The sequence below is a fragment of the Monodon monoceros genome, unplaced genomic scaffold (genome assembly GCF_005190385.1).
Source record: "Monodon monoceros isolate NGI ecotype Baffin Bay Population unplaced genomic scaffold, NGI_Narwhal_1 Super_Scaffold_7, whole genome shotgun sequence".
Classification (NCBI taxonomy): domain Eukaryota; kingdom Metazoa; phylum Chordata; class Mammalia; order Artiodactyla; family Monodontidae; genus Monodon; species Monodon monoceros.
Genome location: NW_021703784.1, coordinates 76,298,601 through 76,324,851, shown reverse-complemented (window position 1 = coordinate 76,324,851; position 26,251 = coordinate 76,298,601). Strand labels below are relative to the sequence as shown.

General features: G+C 34.7%; 2 protein-coding genes across 2 annotated transcripts in view; one reads left to right on the top strand and one right to left on the bottom strand.

Moving 5' to 3' along the window:
* ANO3 (anoctamin 3) overlaps window positions 1–26,251 on the bottom strand; it is a 413,314-nt gene that overhangs the window by 97,030 nt on the left and 290,033 nt on the right. Inside the window, 5 exon segments of the mRNA XM_029209693.1 lie at window positions 1,382–1,437; window positions 3,635–3,741; window positions 4,458–4,589; window positions 9,512–9,556; window positions 17,463–17,563. Coding sequence (XP_029065526.1) covers window positions 1,382–1,437; window positions 3,635–3,741; window positions 4,458–4,589; window positions 9,512–9,556; window positions 17,463–17,563 — 441 coding nt within the window.
* Window positions 1–26,251, top strand: part of MUC15 (mucin 15, cell surface associated) — a 114,598-nt gene that overhangs the window by 40,130 nt on the left and 48,217 nt on the right. The gene's annotated exons all lie outside the window — the stretch shown is intronic.

The window sequence follows — 26,251 nt, the reverse complement described above, 5'->3', positions numbered from 1 at the left end:
CATCATCAAAAAGTCTAGAAACAATAAATGCTGGAGAGGGTGTGGAGAAAAGGAAACACTCTTGCACTGCTGGTGGGAATGTGAATTGGTACAGCCATTATGGAGAACAGTATGGAGGTTCCTTAAACTACAAATAGAACTACCATATGACCCAGCAATCCCACTACTGGGCATATACCCTGAGAAAACCATAATTCAAAAAGAGTCATGTACCAAAACGTTCATTGCAGCTCTATTTACAGTAGCCCAGAGATGGAAACAACCTAAGTGTCCATCATCGGATGAATGGATAAAGAAGATGTGGCACATATATACAATGGAATATTACTCAGCCATAGAAAGAAACGAAACTGAGTTATTTGTAGTGAGGTGGATGGACCTAGAGTCTGTCATACAGAGTGAAGTAAGTCAGAAAGAGAAAGACAAATACCGTATGCTAACACATATATATGGAATCTAAGAAAAAAAAAATGTCACGAAGAACCTAGGGGTAAGATGGGAATAAAGACACAGACCTACTAGAGAATGTACTTGAGGATATAGGGAGGGGGAAGGGTAAGCTGTGACAAAGTGAGAGAGTGGTATGGACATATATACACTACCAAACGTAAAATAGATAGCTAGTGGGAAGCAGCCGCATAGCACAGGGAGATCAGCTTGGTGCTTTGTGACTGCCTGGAGGGATGGGATAGGGAGGGTGGGAGGGAGGGAGATGCAAGAGGGAAGAGATATGGGAACATATGTATATGTATAACTGATTCACTTTGTTATAAAGCAGAAACTAACACACCATTGTAAAGCAATTGTGATGTTAAAAAAAAAAAAGAATATAGTATGTGTGTGTATTGGGGGGGAGTTTAAAACTGATTCACATGTCATTCATGACTCAGCAGGCCGAGTTACCACAACATGACCTACTTAAAACTGGAAGAGAGGTAATAATCTGGCAGAAAATCAAGTAAATAATGGGGTGTAGATTTTTGGTTTCGGTTTGTCTTAGGTTTTTAGGTATCCCAAAGTAATAGGCACAGACCAGAAGCTGCCCTGTTTGGAAGTTGTGTAAATCCCAAGCTGAGTCAAGCATGGAGCTGTGTTGGAGCAGAGGGCTATCTATGTCTGGTCAGAGTGGCTGAGCAGTGTCCATGAGTTTCCTCTGAGGGTGGGATTCCTGGTACAGAGCAAATTGCAGAAGGGTTCTGGAGCACAGGAGCCAGTGTGCAGCCACAGATTATCACGGGGTCTCAGAAAGGTCCAAGGCCACTCACTGGATGAACCCTCAAATAAGGAATAAGGCAACTAGACTTAAGTGAAAAAAAAAATGAGATCAAGCATTGAGCAGGAGAAACATTTTTTTTAAATGGAAATTGTACTTCAAAATTACCTCATGTGGGGGAAAAGCTGCTATATATGAACCATTGTTTATAAGTTTACAGATACCTGGAAAAAGAAGAAAAGAACAGTGCTTGAGTTAGTTTAATTGAAGACTTCCCTCTGAAGCAACCTACATAATACTTGGGAAAATAAATTAATTTAAAAACAAAATAACCCAAATGACTTCCATAGCTTTATCACCTATGAGGACAGTGAGGCTGTGAAAGAGACTGATTCTAAGAGTCTAATTGTGTCCTTACAAGATTAATAAAGGGTTTGCAAGGTGCCAACATATGACACTTTGCCATATCATGAAATGTGGGGATTTTAATACCCACTTATTTGGGGGCACATGAGCCTGGAACAACTTTTTTTTTTACTCAAAACAAAATTTGGTCAAGGAAGCAGAGGAATTCCCCACTCCTCAAAATGTCTCAAAGGAGATTGGTATTGAGAAATCTTTAATTCTTTAATACTGATCCAAAGAGAATAAATAGCGATATGTGACCCTTCTTAAAATCTCTCCATCCCAATGAGAGTGTAGTGAAATGGACTGTCTCATATAGTTCTGGGAAGACTAGATATTTGGAAAACTCTTATGAAGAGCAATTTTCATTGCAATATTATTTATATTAGTAAAGAATTAGAAATAATTGTACATCCAAAATTGGGTAATTGTTTCATTATTATGGTTCAATCAATTATATAAGTGCTTGGTAAATGACTGTGATTTGATGAATGCTTACAATAGAATATTGTACAGCTATTTAAAATAATGTTTTCAGACATACTAAAGGGCTTGAGAAAGTACTCATAATGGTAATTTCAAAAAGGATAGAAAATTGTAAATATTGCATGCTTCTAATTATGAGATGTATATGTATATATATTCAGTCCTAATTTGGTACAGTGAAAATTGAATGTAGGGATTTTTAAATTTTATTTTTATACCCTTCTGTGTTTATTGCATGTTTGACAAAGGGCATGATATCTTTACAATCATTTAAATGTCAATTTTATTTTTTAAAGTCTACATAAGCACATAGTGCTACCGTTTAGACACATTTGTAGTTTACATTCTGGATTTCTCTATCTTTATTTCTTGTTTAGAAAACTTCTGATTAAGTGTCAAATTTTTTATAAGGATTTAGTTTTTGAATTAATTATTTTGACTGCTCAGTAATAAATGAATTATTAATCAGAAGAGAACCAAAGTCTGAACATTCCTCTTTGGATGACTTGAAACATAGTTCATTTTACTAATATGGTAATCTATTTGAATGCAAATCCGTACATATTGGTACAAGTTTCCACTGGCTATCAACTCTTTTATTTGAAGGAATTTTAGAACATGACTAGCATTTTATTTCTTCAGCCATGTTGTATTTTTCACACTAACAAACGGCCAGCTCATTTGTTACCTGTTGTTTTCTGCTCTGCTCTGTGTAAACTTGTCAATTTTACTTAATTTCCCAGGTGAAACTTTGTTTTCTTTTGCATCAGACATGTTGTAGCATACTGCTAAACATTCAAACAGAGACATTTAGAAATTTAAAATTAGCTGTAATCTCACCTCTCAGAGATAATGTCTAAAATGTTTCATATAAATTCTAGATTTTTTTTTTGTGAGTGTTTAGAAAATGGGATTACACATTAAATTTACAGTTTTGTAATGTTTTTTTTTCCACTTAATAATGCTTTACGGATATATTTTGAAGTCAATAATTACAGAACTGATACTAATTTTCAGTCTCCATGAGTAAAGGGTCTGTGTCATATACTTTCCATAATATTTAGTGTATAATAGATGCTGAATACATTTGAGATAAGAGTGAATAAAATCACATCATTTTTAATGGATGCATTATGTGCATATAGCCTAATGGACAGCTAAAGTATCTCCAGTATTATTCTATTCTATTCTTTGTCTACAAAACCACAATGAACAAATTTCTACATATATTGTTATTCAAAAGTCTGATTATTTCTTTGGGATAAATTTCTAGAAATAAAATTTCTGTTCCAAAGTTCTTGCACATTTCACATTTTGATACACATTGTCAAGTGCCCTTGAAAAAGTTTTTTGTTTGTTTTATTTTGTTTTCTTTCAGTGAAAGGCTGAAAATACAATGTTTAAAGTTTGTTCACTGCATCATATCCTCATATCTAATGCAGGGAGGCAAAGCTTCGGTTGTTAAAAAATACTTCTGTGTGTAATCAGTAAAAGTAAATTCCATAGTGTGTTTTTAATCAGCGTTCTTACCCACTTTTGATATTCCATTTTCATATTTGGTGTGCTGCAGCATGTGATAGACTATCCTGCTCCGAGTAGCATTGCTGAAGAAGGTGTCCTTATTGTTTATTATGAAGCTGGGAAGACAAGCGGATTGGTTTTAATGTTCAATGCAGACCACAGAATCTAGCAACAGTTCCAAGTCCCTGGGTAGTCATCCATGTATTTTCTCCATTAAAATGAATGCATGTAAAGTATAATAAATCAGAAGAGAAACCATCTTCTTAAAAAAAAATCATTTGGCTGAGAAAATATACACTTATAAATAATACAGGGCATTATCAGATATTCATTTTAATATCCTTCAGTTTATAAGGAAGCCTAAATGTCCTCATATTTCTTATTGAGCATGGAACAAGAACAGATTGTCCGCTGGCTTCCATAAATTTTGTACTACCTTAAGCAATGTGGTTCCAAATAGAACACATTAACAATTGATGTCGTTCCCTAATACTGCACTTTCCGAGCTAGCTTGTTTTCAGTACTTCAGCGACAAGCAATGTTTCTCCCTTCCCCTTCATATCCTACTGTTCCATTGTAGAAAGAGTTGTATGGAGTAAACATGAGAGCCAATGATGTAAAGAGCAAAAGGGTGACTTCAAAAGGTGGTGGGAGGTGGGAGGGGTGTTCCCTGCATGGTCCAGTGGTTAAGACTCCACGCTTTCACTGCCAAGGACCTGGGTTCAATCCCTGGTCGGGGAACTAAGATCCCACAAGGCATGGCCAAAAAAATTAAATAACTAAAAAATAACTTTAAAAAAGAGGTGATGAGAGAAAAGAGATGGGAACTCACTGGTGAATTCGTGCACGGCTGAAGGGGCCAGTATAGCAGTCTGACTCCTCCAGGTCTGGGAAAGCTGACTTGTCAAGAACCATGGGGTTTTGGGACATCCATTTTTTGATTCTTCTAAAATATTTTTGCACCCTGGAACAAAGTCACATTTTAGAACTGAATTAGGTTGCACTCCAGAGCCATGCCTACCTTCCACTACCGTTCTGAAAGATTTCCAAAAGACATACACACACCCACATTCACACACACATACATGCATTATTCCTGTACCCACACAAAGGAAATAATTCCAAAGCAAACCAAATCTTGCATTTATTTAAACTCTTTCAGGGCAACTAGGTGATCCTCATAAGAAAAATCTGTGGAAAATATTAGAAAATCATCATACATAAAGATGGGGTAGGAAAAAGAATAAAGAATAAAACCAGCAAGACTGTTAATTAAAGTTGAGTGTGTGTATGTATATATCTATATCTATATATGTGTGGCTATAGATCACTTTAAAAACTCTATATCAATGTGGCTCCAGAAAAGTGGAGACTGAAAAGAAAGAAATGGCTACAATGCACTCAACGCATTCAGTTCTGAGAGCCACAGGTCCTATGGTAACAGCAAGGGTTTTGGGTCAAGAAAAACTGGGTTCAAAGGCAGCTCTGCATTATAGTAACTATGGAAACTTGTATAAGTTATTTAATTTCTTGCCTTGGTTTCCTCACCCATAAAATAAAACTAATAATATTGACATTGCTGGAGAGTTGTGAGTTGGTGTTTTACATTAAACTTGATGATTAACAATAAGGAGAGTTGAGTCAAGGAGTCTTTGCGGTACTTTTAAGACTTTAACGGGCATGTAAATCACCTGAAGATCTTGTTAAAATGCAGATACTAATTCAGTAGACTTAGGGTGGGGTCTGAGATTCTGCATTTCTAACTAGTTCACAGGGGTGCTCATCCTGCTATCCACTGACTGCGCTTTGAGGGGTGGATTTAGCATAGACTCCAGGTTAGAGAACATTAAAACACTGTTTCAGGAAATCTCACATCAGGATACTTTGGCCTCAGCTTTAGATTACAGTCACAACTCAGTTCTATGTGGTATATATACTGATTGGAATCATATTTATTTTTCAAAAGACAAAAATGAAAGCAAAAGAGATACCGACTCCAGAGATGGATTCTGAAAATGAGATTCTGAGTTGCTATAATAACAGCTGTGTTTACTTTAAAAATGTGCTATATTTACACACTATTTATGAGGTTCTATCTTTGGCAGTTTTTGGACTTCTTCTGCAATAGTGAGTCAAAGTGGCAGGATATAATATTTTCCTAGAGAAGTACAATGCATCTTAATATTTGGCCAACTATGCTTAAACTTCAAAAAATTTAGTACAGCCATGTGCAGGCAGACTGTATCTTAAAAATGATTTCATTCAAGTCTATTATGGTAAAATTACCATGTCTATATAATTTGAAATAAGCATCAAGTTTTGATTTTTAGCATGTGAAGAGTTTGGACATTTTCTTTGCCAAGTAATGTTATCATTTAGATGCCAAGTCTTTTTTGGTTTTGGAGGGACCAGAGCATTTCTTTCTAGCCTAAAATAATAAATGAGCGTTATCTGAAGTGTCCATTTTGCTTCTTCTTATTACAAAGAAAGCCTCTGAAATCACAAAATATCGCTGTATTCCAGCCACTAGTGCACAGACGTGTAAAAACACTGAATGGATTATATAGCAATTACTCCAACTTTTCAAAGTTAGCCTAGTGGAGAAAACAATGGGATAAAAAATTAGAGGATGAATTTGCCAGTCATTGAAATTGAGCCAAACATTTTCAATCTTTGAGCTTTAGGTTCCTCATCTGTAAAGAGAGAAAGTAATTCCATCTGTCCTACTTCATTAGGTGGCTAGGAGGATCAAATAAAAGGAGGCCTGATGACACTTAGAAAATGCTGATAGCTATAGCACCCAAGGGCTTACTATCTCTGACAAAATTGCAAACATACTAGAAATAAATGCCAATCAAAAAAATTAAAGAAATGAAATAAAATGACTTTTAGACCATCATTGACCTTTTACAGAAAAATAAACCATATTATCAGTTTAGTTTTTTCACATACTATCTATGAAGGAATACATGATGTCTAATAGTGAAATGTGGTCAGGGCTGGATCTGAATCACAGGATGTGAAGATCTAGCTTATTATTTAATTTCTTTGATTCTCATTCAGTTTTCTCATCTCTTAAATGAAGGGATATTCTGATAATTAAATAGGTAATGACTGATCCCACAGTGCCCAGCACAAAGTAAACACTCAATAAATATTTATGATAATAATAAGGAAAAGGAGTATCACTACTACTTCTACAACCACCACTACCACCACCATGCCACCAACATGATCTAACGTATTACCTACACTCTACCAAACTTTTATCACGTTAGCAGTCTTGCAAACTCAAGATTTCATGACATAATGTGAGGATGACTTCTAACAGAGCTTTAAATTCCTTTGCTAAAATCAGTGGAATGCAGAGAATTCAATGGAAATTGAAAAGAAATCTGGATTAAAGGGTCAAAAGAACGTGGTCAGAGCACAAACTCTATCACACCAGCTGTGAAAGCTAGGGGATGAGATGTGGGGTGGTAAGGAGTGGTGATAATGGAGCCATTTATTTTCCCTGATCTGCAAACCAGTTACTCTTTGTTCTGCCCCCCGAATGGTCATTTTGAAGATGCTTTGATAATTGAATATGAAAGTACTTTGTAAGCTAATGATAGATAGCAGCAATAATAAAACTATAGGCATTTCCTTTTGACCTGCCTGGAGAAACGATGATCTTTGAAACCTGGATAATTGCCTGTACATATTTACCCCTAATGTTTACTGGTCAAATTACCCATGCACAAAACAATTTTCCCACATCAGGAAATGGAAAGCACAAGTGACATCTAAGTACACACATTAGACTTTTGCTTACCTCTTTCCAATTGTCTAAAAATTGGGTTTTATAATTTTATAACAGTGATGCCCATACATACACACACACAACATTTAAATTTTCTTTTCCAAAGGTCAAGTTTAAAAAAAATCAAAATCAGCCATTTCCTTAATGGAAAGTATAAACCCAGGCAAATACCAAGACAGTCATTTTTTCAGTTTAATATGTCATATAATTTTATAAATGTCTTTCCTATTTATTTGTTACCCTCCCCATACGCATCCACTAACTCAAAGAACAAAGAGAACTATTTGTAATATGTAAACTGTAAAGCAGTAGACTATAGTAATGCTTAAGGTACATTAACAATTGTTTGGAATAACTGACAACCTTATTTTCATTTCATAAAATTAAACAAAAAATAATAAACACAAAAGATAATAAAATATATTATGACACATAATATAGCATTCATTTTTCTCGTTTACTTTTGTTTGACCAAAATAGTAAAGAAAAACATTTTTCCACTATTAAAAATGTTTCTTTAGGATTTATAATATACATATTTATCAGGAATTCTAAATACAAGTCTACTCTAAAACTAAATTATGACAGTATTACATAGACATTGGTTGACAATTTAATATACAGGATTTTGTCCTTCTGTGAGTCTCTGAAAGGAAGATGCCTATTTAGCAGAAAACACACTAATTATACAGTGGCAAATCTCACTAATTCTATACAGCACCCAGAGGCAAACCTAAACATGTTTTATCAACACATCCAATATTAAACAGGCACATGCAGAGAAAAATATGGAAAACCTGCGGTTGTAAATTTATATATTATAACATCCCAATGAATTTAACCTTATTATGCAAAAATAACTTTGGAAATTTGCTTATATAGACCAGGAACGAATGAGCACAAGAGAAATGATGGAAGCTCATTGTAAATCTGAGCATGTCAACCAGACAAACAGAGGAATCCGACTGGCTAAGGAACATCATTAATTTTTTAAGAGCCATTTGAGTACTAATGCCTTTAGCATTCATTCAGATTTCAAGTTTTCCCCCTCATGATTTCCTTTTCTTGTCACTCATTCCTACCAACCTAAATTTAATGTTTAATAGAGTACAATACTCTCTTCTAGAATTCAAACTTTTCCTATTTTAGAGTTCTAAATTATATTCAGACATTTTCTTTGGTAAAAGAACTAGATTTATTAAATTCTCTCTTAAAATGGTCAGAGATTTACACTGTATGATTTTGCTAGTTTTTGTGTCATTCTGATTTGCAATATCCTGCAACATTATTCAATAGGGCCTCCTCTACGACATTCACATTCTATTTTTGTTAATTGATTTTTTTGCAAGGAGCAGAAAAACAGCGAATTATTACAAGCCTTTTGTTTGTAGAGTTCATTAAATGGAAGCTCATTTTCTCCAGTGAAACGGGGTCAAGGCAATTCAGATGGGAGAGTTTCTTGTGTCTCAGGGTTGTATTTTAATTAATTCCTTTGCCATAGCTACTGTTACCACAATAGGCAAAGAGATGTTGTTTTGAGATAAAGCTCTTGAAAAGAAGTTTCCTTTCAGTACCACAATTGAAAGAGAGGCAGGTTCAACTGGTGGAATAAGAGTAGGTCCGTAATACAAAAGATGCTGTATGGCCTTGGTAAACCACTTCATCACTCTGTCTTTCTTTACCATCTCATCAATAAGAGGTTTGGATTAAATGATCCAAGAGGCCTCTGCTGTGTCTATTGTTCTATTACTCTAGTGGGTCATCATTTACCCATCAATCCTGGTTTTATAACTATTTTTAAAATTAAAATCTCCTGAAACACGAACTTGCAATTAAAATCCTTGCTCCATAACATTATATCAAGGAAGGATTGTGGGAATGGCAATGGTAAATAGAAAAAAAGGGATCATCTGATTTTAAACATTGTCAAATTTGGCATAAGTCATTTTGAAAATATCTTGAACAAATCAGTAAAGTTTTTCTTTCTAAAATTTACAGCTGCTGATATGGGTAATCAAATGCATTTTTTATTTTTTTCCCAAATGACAAATTGGTCATAAACAAATTTCATATCACCCACCGACCTGCCCATTGATTTGCTCCTCTGGTCAGTGTAATAGGATTTTTTCCTGAAAAAAAAAAAAAGAAAGAAAGAAATCAGCTGAGGAAAGTCACATGAAAATAGTGAAACCAGCAAGTGACAACATTCAATTATACTGAGCATTTCAATACTCTAACTTCCACATACTCTTGTCTTCCACAAGACACGAAATGAACCAGTATAATAGGAAGAACTCTGAATTTGCATTGTTTCAATTTCAGAATCTAAGTTACTAATAACAAAGACACTTTCATAAATCAATAGATCACTTTTGAATATTTGATTTTTAATTCTTTTTTGAAAGTTTGTCTTCTGCTACATAATGCATATTAACCAGATCACTTGCTATATGAAGTCAGCTATTGATCTAAACACATATGTAATGAATATTTATGACTTGGCAAAGAACGTTAAGTTATAACCACTAAAAATTTAGAGAAAAAAAGAGGGTCTTTACCCTCAAAAAGCTACTTTTCAGTTGAGGAGACAAGTTGTAGTTATAACAAAGTGTGATAATGCAGTAAAACAGAGGGCTATGGAAGTACCTGTGAAGGGATCTCAATTAGTTTTCATAGATGGAGGAGAAAGGAGACAGGGAAGCTTTCCCAGAGGATGTGTTATCTGTGTTGAATCAGGAAGCATGAACGGCAGTAGTCGTCTGAATGGAGTACTTAGGACATGGCATTTTAGACAGAGGCAGCAGCATATGAAATGGTTATGGGAGCAAGATTAACATGGTAAGATTCAAGGAACTTTGACTAATTTGGTAATTGCTGGGGTATAAATTGCACGTTGAGGATAGTAATAAAAGAGGTGAGGGGATGGCGAACAAGGCACAGATGATGACGGGTCTTACCACTGATGCCGAGGTTTTTGGGTGAAAAGTTATAGGACGATATCGAGTGCTTTAAGTAAGTGTGTAGCCTTCCGATTTCAGAGAAACTAAATATTCTAGTGACAGAGGTTAATTCACCTTCTAAAAGATTCTCAACAAATCCACGTCTCGGAGCTCAAGAATCTCATTCAGGGCCTTCTAAAATGCCTCTTTATCCCCACCCACCAAAACCCATTCCAGAGAATCAGAAAACCCCTCCACGGTGTGGTTTCTAGAAAGCAGGGCCGAGAGTCAGGACAATTGCTATTTAGTCCTGTGTTATTAACTGCTTAGAAAACTTGAAAAACCTTCTGAGCTACCATATTTCATTGCAATCACCAGTCATAATCCTAGAAAAGAAGTTTTAAGTTGTCTCTGACATACTCTAACACTAATTTCGGATATGGAGTTTCAAGGTTTGCTCTGCCTAGCCTAAACTCACACTTTAACTATCACCACCCCCCCTCATTTTATCAGACATACACAGGTTTGTGTGCATACATCATTCAATCAACTTGGTGCTTTGTGACCACCTAGAGGGGTGGGATAGGGAGGGTGGGAGGGACGGAGACACAAGAGGGAAGAGATATGGGGATATATGTATATGTATAGCTGATTCACTTAGTTATAAAGCAGAAACTAACACACCATTGTAAAGCAATTATACTCCAATAAAGATGTTAAAAAAAAAATTCCTATTGTACTATAAACCCATCTTCTCTCTGAACCTCCTCTACAAAGTACTCTCTTGCACTATTTACCCCGTATTATATAACTGTTCAATGACTATCTTCTATAGGAGATTGGGTTTCTTGAAGACGGTAGCTTCAGTTCATCTGACTTTGTGTATACTTGGCACATTCTTTGGTAAATAGTAAGCATTCCGATGGCTGATGAATAAATGAATGGGCTTTTGTTTAATTCACAGTTGCATTTATTTCCTTCAGTGCCTGAGGGCACTTTGAATTTAATAAACATTTACTAAATAAGGTATCGCTTTAAAAAACTACAAATGTAGAAATTGGTTTAAAATAATTTTCAGCATCAAAAAAATCTAGGAATGTGATTAAGAGGAGATAAAGATTATGGTTATAACGATCAGTTATGGATATGGTAAGGAATAATATAAAAGAACAAGGTGGCATTTGGATAAAACATTATTCTTTCTATTGCTGCTATTTTGAAATATTTCTCTTAAACATTTTCTTTTTTATTTTTGAAATGCTTTGGGGGAAATAAGAACGAGTGAAGGAAGAAAGTCATACAAGATGAATACACATATTTTTTAAACTGCTTATACTGTAAGAACAAATAAAATTAAGAGACTCATTTTTCCCAATTAACGAACACCCCAGTTACCAGTCAAATCTAGGATGAACTATGTGTGACAATTAGTGCTGTCAAGTCCTCTTACTTGAGGACCGGTTAGGTTATTGCTTATCTTGAGGACATGCCTGTAATGGGTGTATCTGCTTGGCTATAGAAAAGGGTGAGATTTCTTTTTGTATTTGCAATCTCAGTGAATTGCCTGTGGTGCATGTTGCATTCTGTTTTAATGTTTATTCAGTGACAAAAGGGTTATCTTTCTCTTCTGTGTTTGTGGAGAAGTTTCCTTGGTTGGAGGAGATTTTGTTTTTAATTATATTTCCCCAACATATACAAGTGTACCTTTAATTCATGCAGTCAATAATAACTTGCAGTTTTCCTTAGTTCTTCTGCATAAATGAGCCTTCAGGACCAAATTATTTCCTACCCACTATCCTCACTCCATAATTTATTAACTGCATATTGTTCATGGACAGAGCTTTCTTTATTTTCCCTTAATTTTTCATTTGAAAGATTCTTCTATTCTATACCTTGCATCAAAACAGCATTTATCTACCTACCTACTTACCCATCTATTACAACAACCGCTCAAAATTATAAGTAAATGCTTATCTCCATCACTGTTTCCAACCACTGTTTCACACAGCCAGTGGCCACTTGTGGAGATGTCTGTGTGGCCAAATGAGAAGGACAGACAGTCACATGGGTGCGACCCTGGGTCCCTGCTCCTTGTCAAGCAAAGCTACTGCACTGTTATCTATTCTATATATTGGGCTCCCTATATGTTGTTACATTATTTTATTTTTGAGTGAGATATCCTTTGCATAAAAAAGTGATCTAAGTTTAATCCCAATTGTGATAAAAGAGTGTTCTTAATGTTTTAAAAAATTTTCCCCCAAATTTGCTATGATTAAAATATTTGTGGGAGGAGGAGCTTGAGGAAAGATGGAAGGTTGACCCCACCTTTGGACTCAACCTGAGAAGCTACAGGGTGACTGAATCACCTTAAAATATGTTTGACCAATTTAATGTGAGAGAAGGGTAGGAATGAATAAGAATCACCTTTGAATCAAAAGAAAAGTAATGAATGTGGGAATTGATATTTCTGGAATGTGCAAGACATAGGCTAAGTCTTTCCTGATAGAATAAAAACTAGAAAATGTGGACTATTTTAACTCTCTAAAATTTCTTGGTTAGTTTGGAAACATCAAGTCCAATACGCAAGCCATATCTACTTTGGGAAAATTATCAAAAAAAGAAATAGCTAGAAAATTTATGTATATAAAATTCTACCCATGCGGAATATCAAGCATAAAATTTAGATAAAATGCTGAAGTTTCAAGTTCATACAGTAAGTTACCAGAAAACTTTTGAAGGAAGGGTTATAACTCTAATAATTTTTTTCTGAATACATTTGCAGCTTTTCTTTCTGAAATGCAATATATAGGTTTCAACACTGAATAAATACATGGAATAGTCAAGCACGGATATGTTTTTATGCATAAATCTTTAAAAAATCTTGTCTTGAAAAAAGATATGTATTTTTCCTATTTAAGTTCTTTGTTATTCTTGTATATTTTACTTTTAACACAATATATATGTTCCTAAATATGATAACAGTTGACATTTGGAAAATGAATTGGTAATCATGAAAACACTTTGCCACTTATTCTATGCTTGAATAACATTCTCTTTTTATGAGCTGACTGCTATCCCAAATTTTAGGTGTACCTTATAAATAAATCAGAAGTTGGTTACTAAGGAGGTAGTTAATGCTACATCTATTATTTAAACTGATCTGTAAATATGTTCTAAAAGAACTCTGAGTTCCAGCATTTCTCAAACTGTTTTCCCAAGAACATCATCATATTAAGATTTAAAAATATCCATCATCAGATGGAAATTAAGGAAAGACTTCTCTGTGTAACTGTCTGTTGGAATTTATAAAAATTATAAGAATTATTAAAATATTAAAAATCTTCAAGACAATATTTCTCTATCAACTGTAACAGAATCACTTGGGATGCTTGTTAAAAATACCCAATCTTAGCCCTGACCTAATATGCCAGAATCTCTGGATGTAGGTTCTAGGGACCTTCATTTTTACTAAGTTTCCCAGGTGATTCTGATGTATTCTGAAGACTGAGAACCACTTCTCTAAAAATTCCTACAGTAAATAAACTTATTGTTTAACTTAGAAATTCAGGAACATATTTGGTCACAGGATATTTTTCTTTTACATCCTCTGGAACCAGTGTTCCTTTGACAAACTTTGAGGAAAAGCTGTATATTTTCTAATATTTATATTATTAAATCAAAAGAATCACAATGGCATTTTCCAAAATTTCAGTAATGTGGAAATTGTGAACATTATCTTGAAAAATGTATCATAAAGAAGATATTTGAGCCACATCATCAATAAAAAGAGACAGTAAGTGTATACATTTCATGGTTTTCATATTTCTTTCTTTGGATGTATCAGAACTCTTCTTTCAAATGCAATCTTACCAGAAAATAAAAATGAATATCATTTATAAAAAGCAAAACCATCAACTGAAGAAAACATCTTATTCAAAACTTCTGTTGAAATAGGACACTATGGCACACAGATTGGAGACCTAGGATCTAATTTATACAAACTGGAGACACAGTCTGGTAAGGGAATTGTTTTTAATGAACTGCTAAGTTAAAGACACAAATAATTAAATTTGATACAGATTTTTTAAAAAAACAAAGTTATGAGAATATTGATTAAAGTCAGAGTTCCTCAAAATTTATCTGAAAAAGTCAAGAGTAAGGGAAATGAGAGAAAAAGGTCAGTGTGCTCTAACAGACTTTCAATTTTTAAAATTAATAAAATCCAACTGAGATGGTGGAATGAGCTGTATGAAATGTGTGATGCTGTAGATTCCGTTGCCATCGTCTTTGTAAGACTTTTTCCCTATAAACTACAGCAGAATGGACATACTTTGAAAGTATATTGACAAAGAAAGGAAAACCATCTTTGAAATTATGAATGTCAAATATTTGGTGTAAAGCAAACATGTTATCCAACATTTACTTTTTCATTGAATGAAAGTATAATTTCAAATTAATAATGTGTCTTTGCCAGGGACTAAGAATCAAATGATGACAAATTCCCCCTTGGATAGCAAAAAAGGATTCAATCTTTCGGACCCCTGGCAAACAAGTGCTTTGTGTAAAGTCCAGAGGAGATAAGTGGAAGATATGCTCCTTTTTTTGATGGAATATTTTAACACAATGTTCAGTTAACCTGAAGAGCAACTGAATACTGAAATCCACTGAAATGGCACACTTTGTGATGGTCTCTAAGGGTTTCCTCCTTTTAGATCTACAAGGAAATTAGTTTGTGCAAAAATTCAACTATACCTCTGCTCAGAAACAATGGTGAAATCACAGGAATAGGGGCAGGATAAAGGTATGTGAAATCAGGCTTAATTTGGAATTTTTTAGCAATTTCACCCTGATATCAGAAAGTAGGTTATTGTCTTGGGTGTCACACTTCTTTTGCATCTTTGTTTATATCCTGCAGTCAAAGTAGAACTCATTTAAAATAATTTTGTAAGAATGTAAACAAATAAAATAATAGGGACCCACAATCCCACCCATCAGAAGCAATCATGTTTGGCATATTATATTTTCTTCTAATTTTATTTCTATTCATTTTACATTGTTGAAATCTCATTGTAGGAATACATGCATATCCTTCACATTTTATTGAAATTTATTTATTTCACTACAATCATTAATAAATCCTTGTACCCATTTGTTTTATAAATGAATTATATTGCACTGCAAGGGTATATATAAATTATTTAAATCCTCTACCATTGAACATAGGAGATATTTCCATTTTTCATAATTATAAATAGTACTTCAGGGAGTGTTTTTACATATTTTTCAATTATCTTCTTAAGATAAAAAGTGGTTATGAAAAGTTTTAAGTCTCACAGAAAATAATTTTAAATTCAGTTTCAGAATATTTTATGAAATTTGATTCTCACCATAAATAAACAGAGGTGATTATTCACCATATCTGTGTGAGGTTTGAAGAGTACTACTTGTGAAAGTCTTTGATAATTTCGTAAGTTAAAATGAAGCTCATTGTTTTAATTCTGCATGATTTTGTGTAGCATGCATATATACAGACCAAACAAGAAGAAAGCAGATAGAGCAAAGGCGAGTATTCTCCCATTATCAGCTTGTAATAAGTCACAGGCATGTATTTCACAAGACTTTTTAGAAGGAGACGTAGTGTCAGCAGGAAAAAATTCCTCAAAACTCAAGACATGAAGAGTTGCACAGTGTATACTTAGCTAGTTGTACTCTCAAGTTTGGTTCAGTAGAATGACCTGAATTAAAAACAGTCCTCTGTAGACTCCAAAATATCTAATCATAATACAAATAATATCTCATAGGTCCTTACTTGCTTCTTTCAGGGACCAAGTTTCATAAAAATGTACAAACTTCAGATTTTTGTAGGTATCTTATTAATAATTTATATAAGGTGCCAGAGAATTCAAAAGACTTTACTCATTTTCTTTTGTTTTTTATTTTATTATTATTTTTGCCAAGCTCTTCAAGGTATCATTTACCTATCTTATAAATATCATCTGTACAGAGAATTTTGAAACTTTTACCCAAGCAGGAATGGGAGTCAATTTAGGTATCTAATTCTAATATTGTCACAGTAAGATTCCTCTGTAGTTGCCAACACTTAATCAATTTCTGTTTTGTGGGCAATGACTGTGGTTACATCTTCCAAAGCCTGAGGTGTTTCAGATGACTAAAAAGACAGTGATCAACATCCCATATTTCATCTTGAATACTGTAGAGGCTTGTCATGAGACCTGAGGCTGTCAGCACTCTTACAGAGTTGGCCTCTTCCAGGCCACCAGGTCTGAGAAATTTCTCCATATTTTTGAATTGCACTCTTACTGTTCATTCATATTCATTATCTAGAGGTTCTTTTACTTGCTATCTTGTTACCCTAAACCTTTTTAAACCTTCTTAGCAGTTGATAAAGCATACTGAGCTCCAAAAGAGTGTAAATGTTCATATCTTCAATGTGAGTTAAAACTTTGCCCATAGTAGAAACACTTGAATTTTATTGTGAGAGATCATGAAGGAACGTGATAGATTCTGCATATAACACAAAACACACAATATGGGGAAACCCATCTATTCAATTTTTGCTTGCCTATTGGAAGGACTGAAAAATCTTTGAACTGAGAAGGCCTTTTATTACCATTTATCCTTTGGCATTGAGGACAGAGCTAAGAAACCATCTGGTTGAATTCCACCTGAGGAATGATTCTTGCTAACTGCTATACAGAGAAAGAACACTGTATTTGTATACATAAGGCTGCTACACACTTACATTTCCTGAGTTTCACAAAAATAAGAGTTCCATCTACCTATATTAAATAAGAAGTGAAATTGATCTTGGGAATTATAAGTTAAAATTTGAAAACAACTATTTTTCCCCTCCCTCTAGTCAAGTCCAGCTAGAAATGATATAGCTGGGAACCAGAACACTTACCACATTAAGCAAGCAAATTAGAAGGAAAGATAAATGTCCAAGGTAAGCTAAACTTTGGAAGAAAAAGCATTTCTTCTGTAGAAAGAATTACATTTATTGCTCTCAAGTTTTTCAAAAAACAGGCTCATCTTAATATACATTGAGATAGAATGAAATAAAATTTGCAAGTACCTGAAGGGCATCCTGATATTCAGCCTCTCTGCATACTTGCACAGCGTGTCCCATGGAATATGAATTTTAATAAACATGATATCAGGGTTTGCAACAGCTGGCTGCAAAGGACAGCAGAACAGACACCACTTAGAGCTGATAATATCATGCCACAATTTGATCTGAGAGGGAAGGACATTTTCCCCTTGCCTACACATGAATCATTATCACCCACTTAAAAGGAATTTATATGAATAAAATTTCTTAATACAGAAATACCTTAATCAAAATGTAATAATGCCATTGAATGCAAGAAATAATCATACATGTGAGTTAGTGCATTTTCTTCCTTTGATCATTATCAAGATCCAGAATCCCTAATCAGAACAATCATGAGCCAATTAGGAATCTGAAGTTATTCTTGTTTGACACCTTCTCATGATCCTCTCATTCCTGCTCTGGGGTGGCGGGGTGGGGGGCAGCGGTGGTAGTGGTAAAAACAACACTGACAGTTGCTACCAGTTATTCATTCACTTATTCTTCTAGCACATTTTATTGAGTAATTACTCCTGTAATTAAAGCGAGGTCCTGTGAAAATCCTGGGGATAAACAGAGTATAAATCCTACAAGTCCATAGCCTTACAGAGCTGTCAAATTTGCACGCTTACTCGAACCTTAACAGGTTAGTATACTGTTTCCTGCAAGAGATCATAAGACTTTGTGTCTTCGATCTAGACAAGAGGTTTTTAAGCAAGATCAAGTGTGCATCAGAATTATCTAAGGAGCTTTTAACAAAATTGAGTGTTCTGGTCTAATTCTTAAGAATTCCCAGAATTGGATTCCATTGTTCTGAATATTTTTCTCATACCACTAACAGAGAATCAGATGCCTTTCTGAACCAGATAATCATCAAGATTCCTAGATTTGGTCCAGTAGTCTAAAATAAGTAACTAAATAATTGACCATTTTGTCATTATATATCACTAATGTTCATATTATACTTTAAAAAAAAAAAGCCTAGACAGTTATTTTCTGAAATTCCTACAGTATCTGAGGCCCACAGAGCAAGAAAGAAGTTTGTGGCCACTGTAGCACTGAATTCCACAGAGCTTATTCCTCAAATGATTAGAAAAGCTGAATTACGTCAAGGAAGAACTGCTCTTCGCTTCCATTTAGGCACAACATGTCAGGTTACAGCTGGACTCCACTTGGCTAACATTTTTCCTTTAAATTTCAACTAGAGGGAACATCTCAAGAAACATAACAATCTTAAAAGCTCAAAAGTATGGAATAAATTTATCAGTCTAATTTAAAATTATATATTTAAAAATTAAACTGTACAATTTTATATTCATATATTCAAAAAGCTATGTTTTAGATATGGCTAATTTCATGAATTTGCCAGAACATATTTCAAATTTGTAGTACCCACATTTTAAAACAGTATTATTAGAGAGCCACGGGACAATCATTGGAATAATACTCAGCTGTAGACAGCAGGCTGATCACCATTAACACTGGACAGGCACTTTCACAGACTAGCATTTGGAAGCGTTTGTTCCCTGAGGTATTATGAAAAAAGGGGGGATCATTCCAAGGTCAAGACCATTTAGGGTTTCTCACTAGAGGACTTGTGAGACATTTTAATATGCATGTACTTGCTAAAATATCCGAGAAGGTAAATAAAGTCAACAGAATTTCCAAAATTTTAGACCATGTGTTATTTTTTTCTTTATAGTTTATTGAGGTACTAGGTATTTTTCAAATCACAAGGGGAAAATAGCAAAAGGTGCTTCCTGTGCAATTTCCAAAGGACTTTCCTACTTCAAATATGTTTGTTTTAAATTAAAGATAAAGAATGATAAAAAAAATTAACAATGACAGAAGTCATATTAGGTGTTAAATATCTAAAGGCCTTTGAATTCAGACTAAGTTTACACACTTTAGCTATGCTTGAGGAAATAATGTATATAACTTTTGCTCACATTCTTGCCCTCAATAGTCTATTCGTAGCACAATGGCCAGAGTTATTCTTTAAAACGTGACTCAAATCATATAACTTCTCAGAACCCCATTTCAATCAGAGTGAAAACCAAAGTTTTTCCAATGACCTACACAGCCTTTCACCTTCAATATCTTGTGAACCCACTCTCCTACTAATCTCCCTCTCATTCACTCTACTTCCATCATTTGGTCACTTACTATGACTTTCCTGCCCTCACCCCATCATTCTTAACCTTGCTCTATTTTTTCCTATAGTACTTATTATCTTCTAATGAATGAGTCTATTTATGTAAATGCCATGAGAGAAGGGATTTTCACTTTGTTCATTTATGTCTACTGAGCACCTAGTTCTATGCCAGGCACATAGTAGTCACTAAGCATTTGTTGAGTGGATGAATGAATGAATGAGTTAACTTACTTTGAGTACACATTCTATGTAACGTGTACCTAAGCAAGAGATGATGAAGACAAGAAAGCAAATAAACCAGAATTATTCTGGAAGAGGTCCTATGTCAGAATTAGCATCATGAATAGCTGGCTTATCACTGATTATTAATTCATTCCTGTCAACCCTTAAGATGTGAAAAAATCTATTACACTCAAATAAAGGAGATACTTTAGAAGGATGTTACTTCATTAATTCTACCATTGATGAATGAAACGTCAAGCTGAGTGCACATACAGCTAGAACATTTCTAATTTTGTATGTCTTAACTTTAAAAATATATATATATCTTTTCCAAGCAACATAAATTGTCTTCTCTTATAATTTCCTCAACTTAATATCTCTTTTGTTGTACCTCTACTTAAAAACCAAAAAACAAAAGTAGTTTTATTTTCTTGCAGCTACTGAGCAGGAGGTTGGCGAAGGGCTGGTGTTGGCAGGGAGAAAAATTACTTTCTCCCTTGGAATCAGAAGCTCCCAATCTGGCACTATTCTGTTTAGCTCTGATGCAGGCAGCCTTTTCCAAGGGAACAAAGCACCCGCCGCCTTCACACTTCACATTATTATTTAATTATTCCATCCAAAATTCCCAAGAGGTAGAAAATTCATTCTTGAGAGAAAAGGAAATTTTAAAATGTGTTTTTACACAGTCGCTCTACAAGTTGGTGGCAGAGAGCTGAAAAAAGAAAAAAAAAAGAATAGGGTAGCTCACGGTATTAAGTCTAAGATAAAGACAAAATGCTGATATAATCTGGAAATACACTTGGATAACAAAGCACCTATCCTGACAGTTACAGATCATCTACCTATTCATTTATACAGTCTTCAAATATGGATCATTATCTGCTGATGATGTGATTATCTAGAAACTGTCCACATCAACATACAATTTAATGAAGATTTGAGATGCACTCTGTGTCAGGCTCAGTGCTTAACTCTGGGGAATATAAATTTTAAAAATGGGAACTTGTTCCCTAGGGAATACTCCCATTTTTCAGCTAACAAATCCAATACTTGCTGACATTTTCACAATTTCATTTTCCCTTTCCACCTGCCACAAGCCCTAAATATTTTCAATTTAATAGTTATTAAAATTAAGTTGCAAACAAAGCCCACAGCCTATAATAGTAGAAACTTTAAGAAGAAATAAATGTTTATGATAATGCAAAACGCTGGATTTGCTAGTTCAGATAGCTACAAGTATTGAGATACCAGTTAGTCATCAATTAACATAAGGTTTAAACTAAAAATATATCTAGGTTCTATCTTGTAATCATAGAGTTAAGTATCTTTCTATGTCTGTTTGCTTAAAAGGCGATACATGATATTGATTTTTTTTAATAGTGTCAGAATTCTAAGAAGTCCTCTAAGATCCTCATGCCCTACTGTCCTTATCTTGTACAATCTCCAGGATCTGTGAATATTATGGCATATTCACTCCCATGATTAAGTTCTATTATAAGGCACATTTGCTTTTTAAAAAGAGATATTGTCTTCCACTGCAGATAAGTCCCTAAAAAGGACCGGGCTTTTCCTGGCAAGAGAGATTCAAAGGAGCAGAGGGACACAAGGGAGAGTCTCCCTTGTGAAAAGCGGTGGGGGGCATGTGGCGAGAAATGAGAATGGCCACTAGGAGCTGAGAGAGGTACCTGGCTGATAGCTAGCAAGGAGATGGGCAACTCAGTCCTACAACCACAAGGAACTGAATCCTACCACAACCACATAAGCTTGAAAGAGTATCCTGAGTTCCAGGTATGAATGCAAGCCCATCCAACACAATGATTTAAGTCTTGTGAGAAACAGAGCCGAGAGCTCAGCCATGCCATGCCCAAACTTCTGATCTGCAGAACTGTGTGCTGACAAATGGGTTTTATTTTAAGCTGATGAATGTGTGGTGATTTGTTAAGCAGCAATAGAAAATCAATATAAACAGTGTCAATCTTGTGAAAATTTTAAGACAATACTTTTTCATGATATAATGTTAGCATGCTTATTTTATTTTATTTTATTTTATTTTATTTTATTTATTTATTTATGGCTGCATTGTGCCTTTATGGCTGTGCACAGGCTTTCTCTAGTTGTGGTGAGCAGGAGCTACTCTTTGTTGCAGTGCACAGGCTTCTTATTGTGGTGGCCTCTCGTTGCAGAGCATGGGCTCTAGTCATGCAGACTTCAGTAGTTGTGGCACGTGGCCTCAGTAGTTGTGGCTCGTGGGCTGTAGAGCACAGGCTCAGTAGTTGTGGCACATGGGCTTAGTTGCTCCACGGCATGCAGGATCTTTCCAGACCAGGGCTCGAACCCGTGTCCCCTGAATTGGCAGGTGGATTCTTAACCACTATGCCACCAGGGAAGTCCCAGCATGCCTATTATATAAACATGTTTTGTTCACTTAAACTGTGTTTGTCATAGCAGGTTGATTTTACACATTAACATTGTGATAATTAATTTAGTCCTAATTAACTCAACCATTTAAAAAATCAATGTCATTACTCTTAGAATTAGGAACATAAGTAAAAATATCTTTGGCAACTAAAACAACTGTAGAAAGTTAACTTTAAAATACAATTTAGAAATCTTAATTTTCCTTGATATTACACTTGATATTCTAACTCTCTACTGGACCTCCCCCTTCATCCTTCCCCAAAAGCCTTTTAATTTTTTATCTCATCTGCCTTCTGTTTCCTCAATCTTTCTCTTCCATTTCTTCCCTTTCCTTCTCTTCCCTTCTCTTCCTGCCTCTCTCCATTCAGCCTTCTTTCCTGGATCTTCCCCATCATCATTTAAACATCTCATATAAGAAAAAATGAAAACAGGAAGAAAGAAGTGAAACCTCATGAGACCTCATTTCCCTCTCTGGCTCTTGCTCTTCATCCTCCCATTCACAGATGAGCAAGTTGGTTGATGATATTTGCTGCAGCCTCTATTTTTCCATTATCTAGTCACTCTTCAATTCATGACAGTCTAGCTTCCAAGTCCATCTCCTCAGAGAAATGATTCTCACTGATTTCACCAAAGATCTCCACATTCTCCAACTAATTGGGCCTCTTTCTTGTCTTACTTGACTTCTTAGCATATTTTACCCTGAAAACCAATCTTCCCTGCGACTCCTCATCTCGTCTTCTTCCACCTACATCCAACTCCTTTAACTATTTTCCTTTCCTACTTTTTACAGGCTCACTCCTAGGCTCTTTTTTTTTTTTTCCATTCTCTCCAGTGATTTCGTACTAATACACAGCTTCTATTACCATCTATATTATAAAGGCTAAAGCATTTACCTTCAGTTTAGACTCCTCATTTGGGCTCTAGACACAAATTTCAAACATTTTTACTTCTACTTCTCAATGGTACCTCAATTACAAGCTTAGGATCTTCAGTCCCAAAATCCCATTCCACTTTCTCCCCAAATTAGCTCTCTTTTTGATGGCCAGCAATTTTATACTGGCTATTCCTTCTGCAAATAGTTTTCTGTTCCCTTATCTTCCACATGATGGACTCCTTTTCATTCAGATTACTTTCTTTCACATCACACATGCTAACATAGCTACTCAGTCACACTCTCTATATAATACTATTCTGGTTTAATTACGGGTAATATTCCTTACTATTTCATTTTCTTGTATATTTATGGTTTCTTTCCTCCCATGAGAATGTGGCCCATTTTTATCTTGGTTTCTATATGTCCCCAGAATGAAGCATATCATCGGTACTTCATTAATGTTCCTTGAATGATTAAAGAAATTGCTCAAGTCACAAGCCCAAGTTAGCCTTGAAATCTTTTCTCTTTCTACCATATCCAAACCACCACCAAATATCTATATTTAACTTAAATATCTATCAGATCTATTCATTTCTCTCCATTTCTAATGCCACCCATGATCTCTGTGCATATCCAGCCTTGCTTTTAAATTTATACTCTTTTCAGCAATCTAAGGTTTCATTTTTGAAAACAAATATGGTCATGATACTGCCTGCTTAAATTATTCAGCAGCTTCCCATTTTTTCTAAGAAAATCATCAAAAGTCTTAAACTACAAAATGGAATTACTTAACCCTAACCATTCTTTCCAAACTCATTTAGTACTTTTTATTTCTGGTATTAAAAATACCAGTGTTCTTCCTCCCACCACCATACTGATATTCAGTTGCTCCACGCTATGGTGGAGTCTGGCATCAAGGTTTTAAAAGATCCCCAGGGGATTCTAATGTGCAGCCAGTATTGAAAACCAGATTTCAATACTGGTTTCATAGATGAAAACATCTATCCCTTTTATCCACCTACTTTAACTATTTCATTTTCCAAATCTCAGTTCAAAGTTTATTTCTTTGATTTTACTTCTCCCTTTCCTTCTTGTCTTCCCTCATCCTCAAGATTAGATTACTGACCTCCTCATAAGCCATTCTAGCACCATTTGCTTCTCTTTTAGGTCACTTAACATGATTTGAATTTATAAAGGGTATTGTAAGGAAGGATTTTAGACTTTATATTAATAAATGGAGATTGAAAATCACCTTGGATTAGAATAGCTTTATTTTGCAAAGCCACCTAAATATCCTTTTAGATATGCAAGTACTAGTCAAGTGGAAAGAGTAATAACAAGACTTTTAAAAAAAAATTTGCAGCACTCTCCTTTGCTTGGGTTGGCAGAGTTCCTTAGAGATTTTTGGATCAAATTTCATATGGCTTTTAGGGCCTTTCTGGAGGGAAGATATACAAATTCCTCAACTCTGCCACAAAACTAATATCATCTATTCTGCAGAATTGGGGTAGCCTTAACCCTTCCCATTGTCAGAAAAATAAGTCATTTATCTCTATGAGGAGGTAAATAGAAGGAAAGGGGAAGTAGAGCCTGGTAACTTGTATGAACACGATGGCTACAGTTTGTGGGGATGGTCATTCCAATGAAATGTGCAGCTGAGGTTGAATACTCTTTCTGGCCAGCTGTCCTGGCACTTTATTGAACTGCGGGGACCAAATCCTAATCATGTGAATTTGAACTTAAAAGAGCTATAATTATGGAACCTAGAATGAAAAGCCATTTGTCCAGGAACAAAGGTACACATGTGTACTTTTTTTCTAGAAAAAATAGGAAAAAAAATGGGACATGATGCTTTTTTTAAGAAAAATGGGAATCTTTTGGCAGTAACTGAAGAGTGGGAGCTCAAGAATGAATGGATTTCCCTTAAAAGCAAAACAAAACCCCTTTTGGATGAATAACATCCAGTATTATTCTTGGGAAAACTTGGAGGAGCGAGGGAGAGGAACACACACAAGAGAATCTGGACTTTCCACCAAGAAAACTAGGTGGAGACTGTGAGCCAAGTTATATCTCTTTTACAAGTAAACAATTTTCATGACTGACTCCTCCACAGACTGTATGTTCAGTGAAGGCAGGAGTGTGGTCTGCTTAACTCACCTGATCTCCAACATCTTCATGGAATCTGTCAAAATTACTTGCTGAATTAAGAAATAATTATAAATACATGAGCAAAATAACTACCAGCATTATAATAGCAAGCAGGTATAAACTGCTCTGGGAACATATGACAATCAGTCACTTGATTGATTCTATTTGTATGGAGATTTTGAGAAATTGCAAGGAAATTAAATTAATAAAAACCTATCACAAGACTTGAGTTTGTAAGATTTTTTCAATAAATACTTCTTAATTGAATTAATCACTAGTGATATGGATATTCTGGGTTAAAATTCCCAGAGGAAACACAACTAAAAGAGTCAGTAGACACTGAGATCAGAATTCCACTTGCCCAATTCTGTAACACTAGGCAGTGTGTGAATAAATCCTTACCTCATAAAGAGGTAAGGCAGTGTATGGTTGTTATTTTATACATAGTAAAATAATTTTAATAAATATAAATGGATTAGTTTTGCTAGGGCCACCTTGAGTTATAGTTCAGTACTTCCTATGGATGTTCCTCAGATAACTAATCACAAGACATGTCCTGTGGGAACAAAAAAGTAGGGGTGGTTTCCAATATCAAATAAAAATATGGGTGACCACTTTATTCCATTGATAAAGCTTATTAGCAAATTATCCAGATATTTAAGCAAATAAATCATCAAAGCTTTTGATCTTCTCAATCCACTTATTGGTAAAGTGGTTAAATCCAATCAGTAGTAATTTAGGGGTCCCTCAAATCCTTAATTTAATTTTTTTCTCTCAGTAAGGGAACAGTTAGCTAAATCACCAAATTGTAATACTATGCACCTGAGTAAAAAATATGAGTTGGATCTAAATGCACTGCAATTTAAGATATCCATAATACATTGTTAAACGACAGAATTGAACAGCAGAATAGTAAGTATATCATGACTAATTTTATGTAAAAAATTTATATGTGTT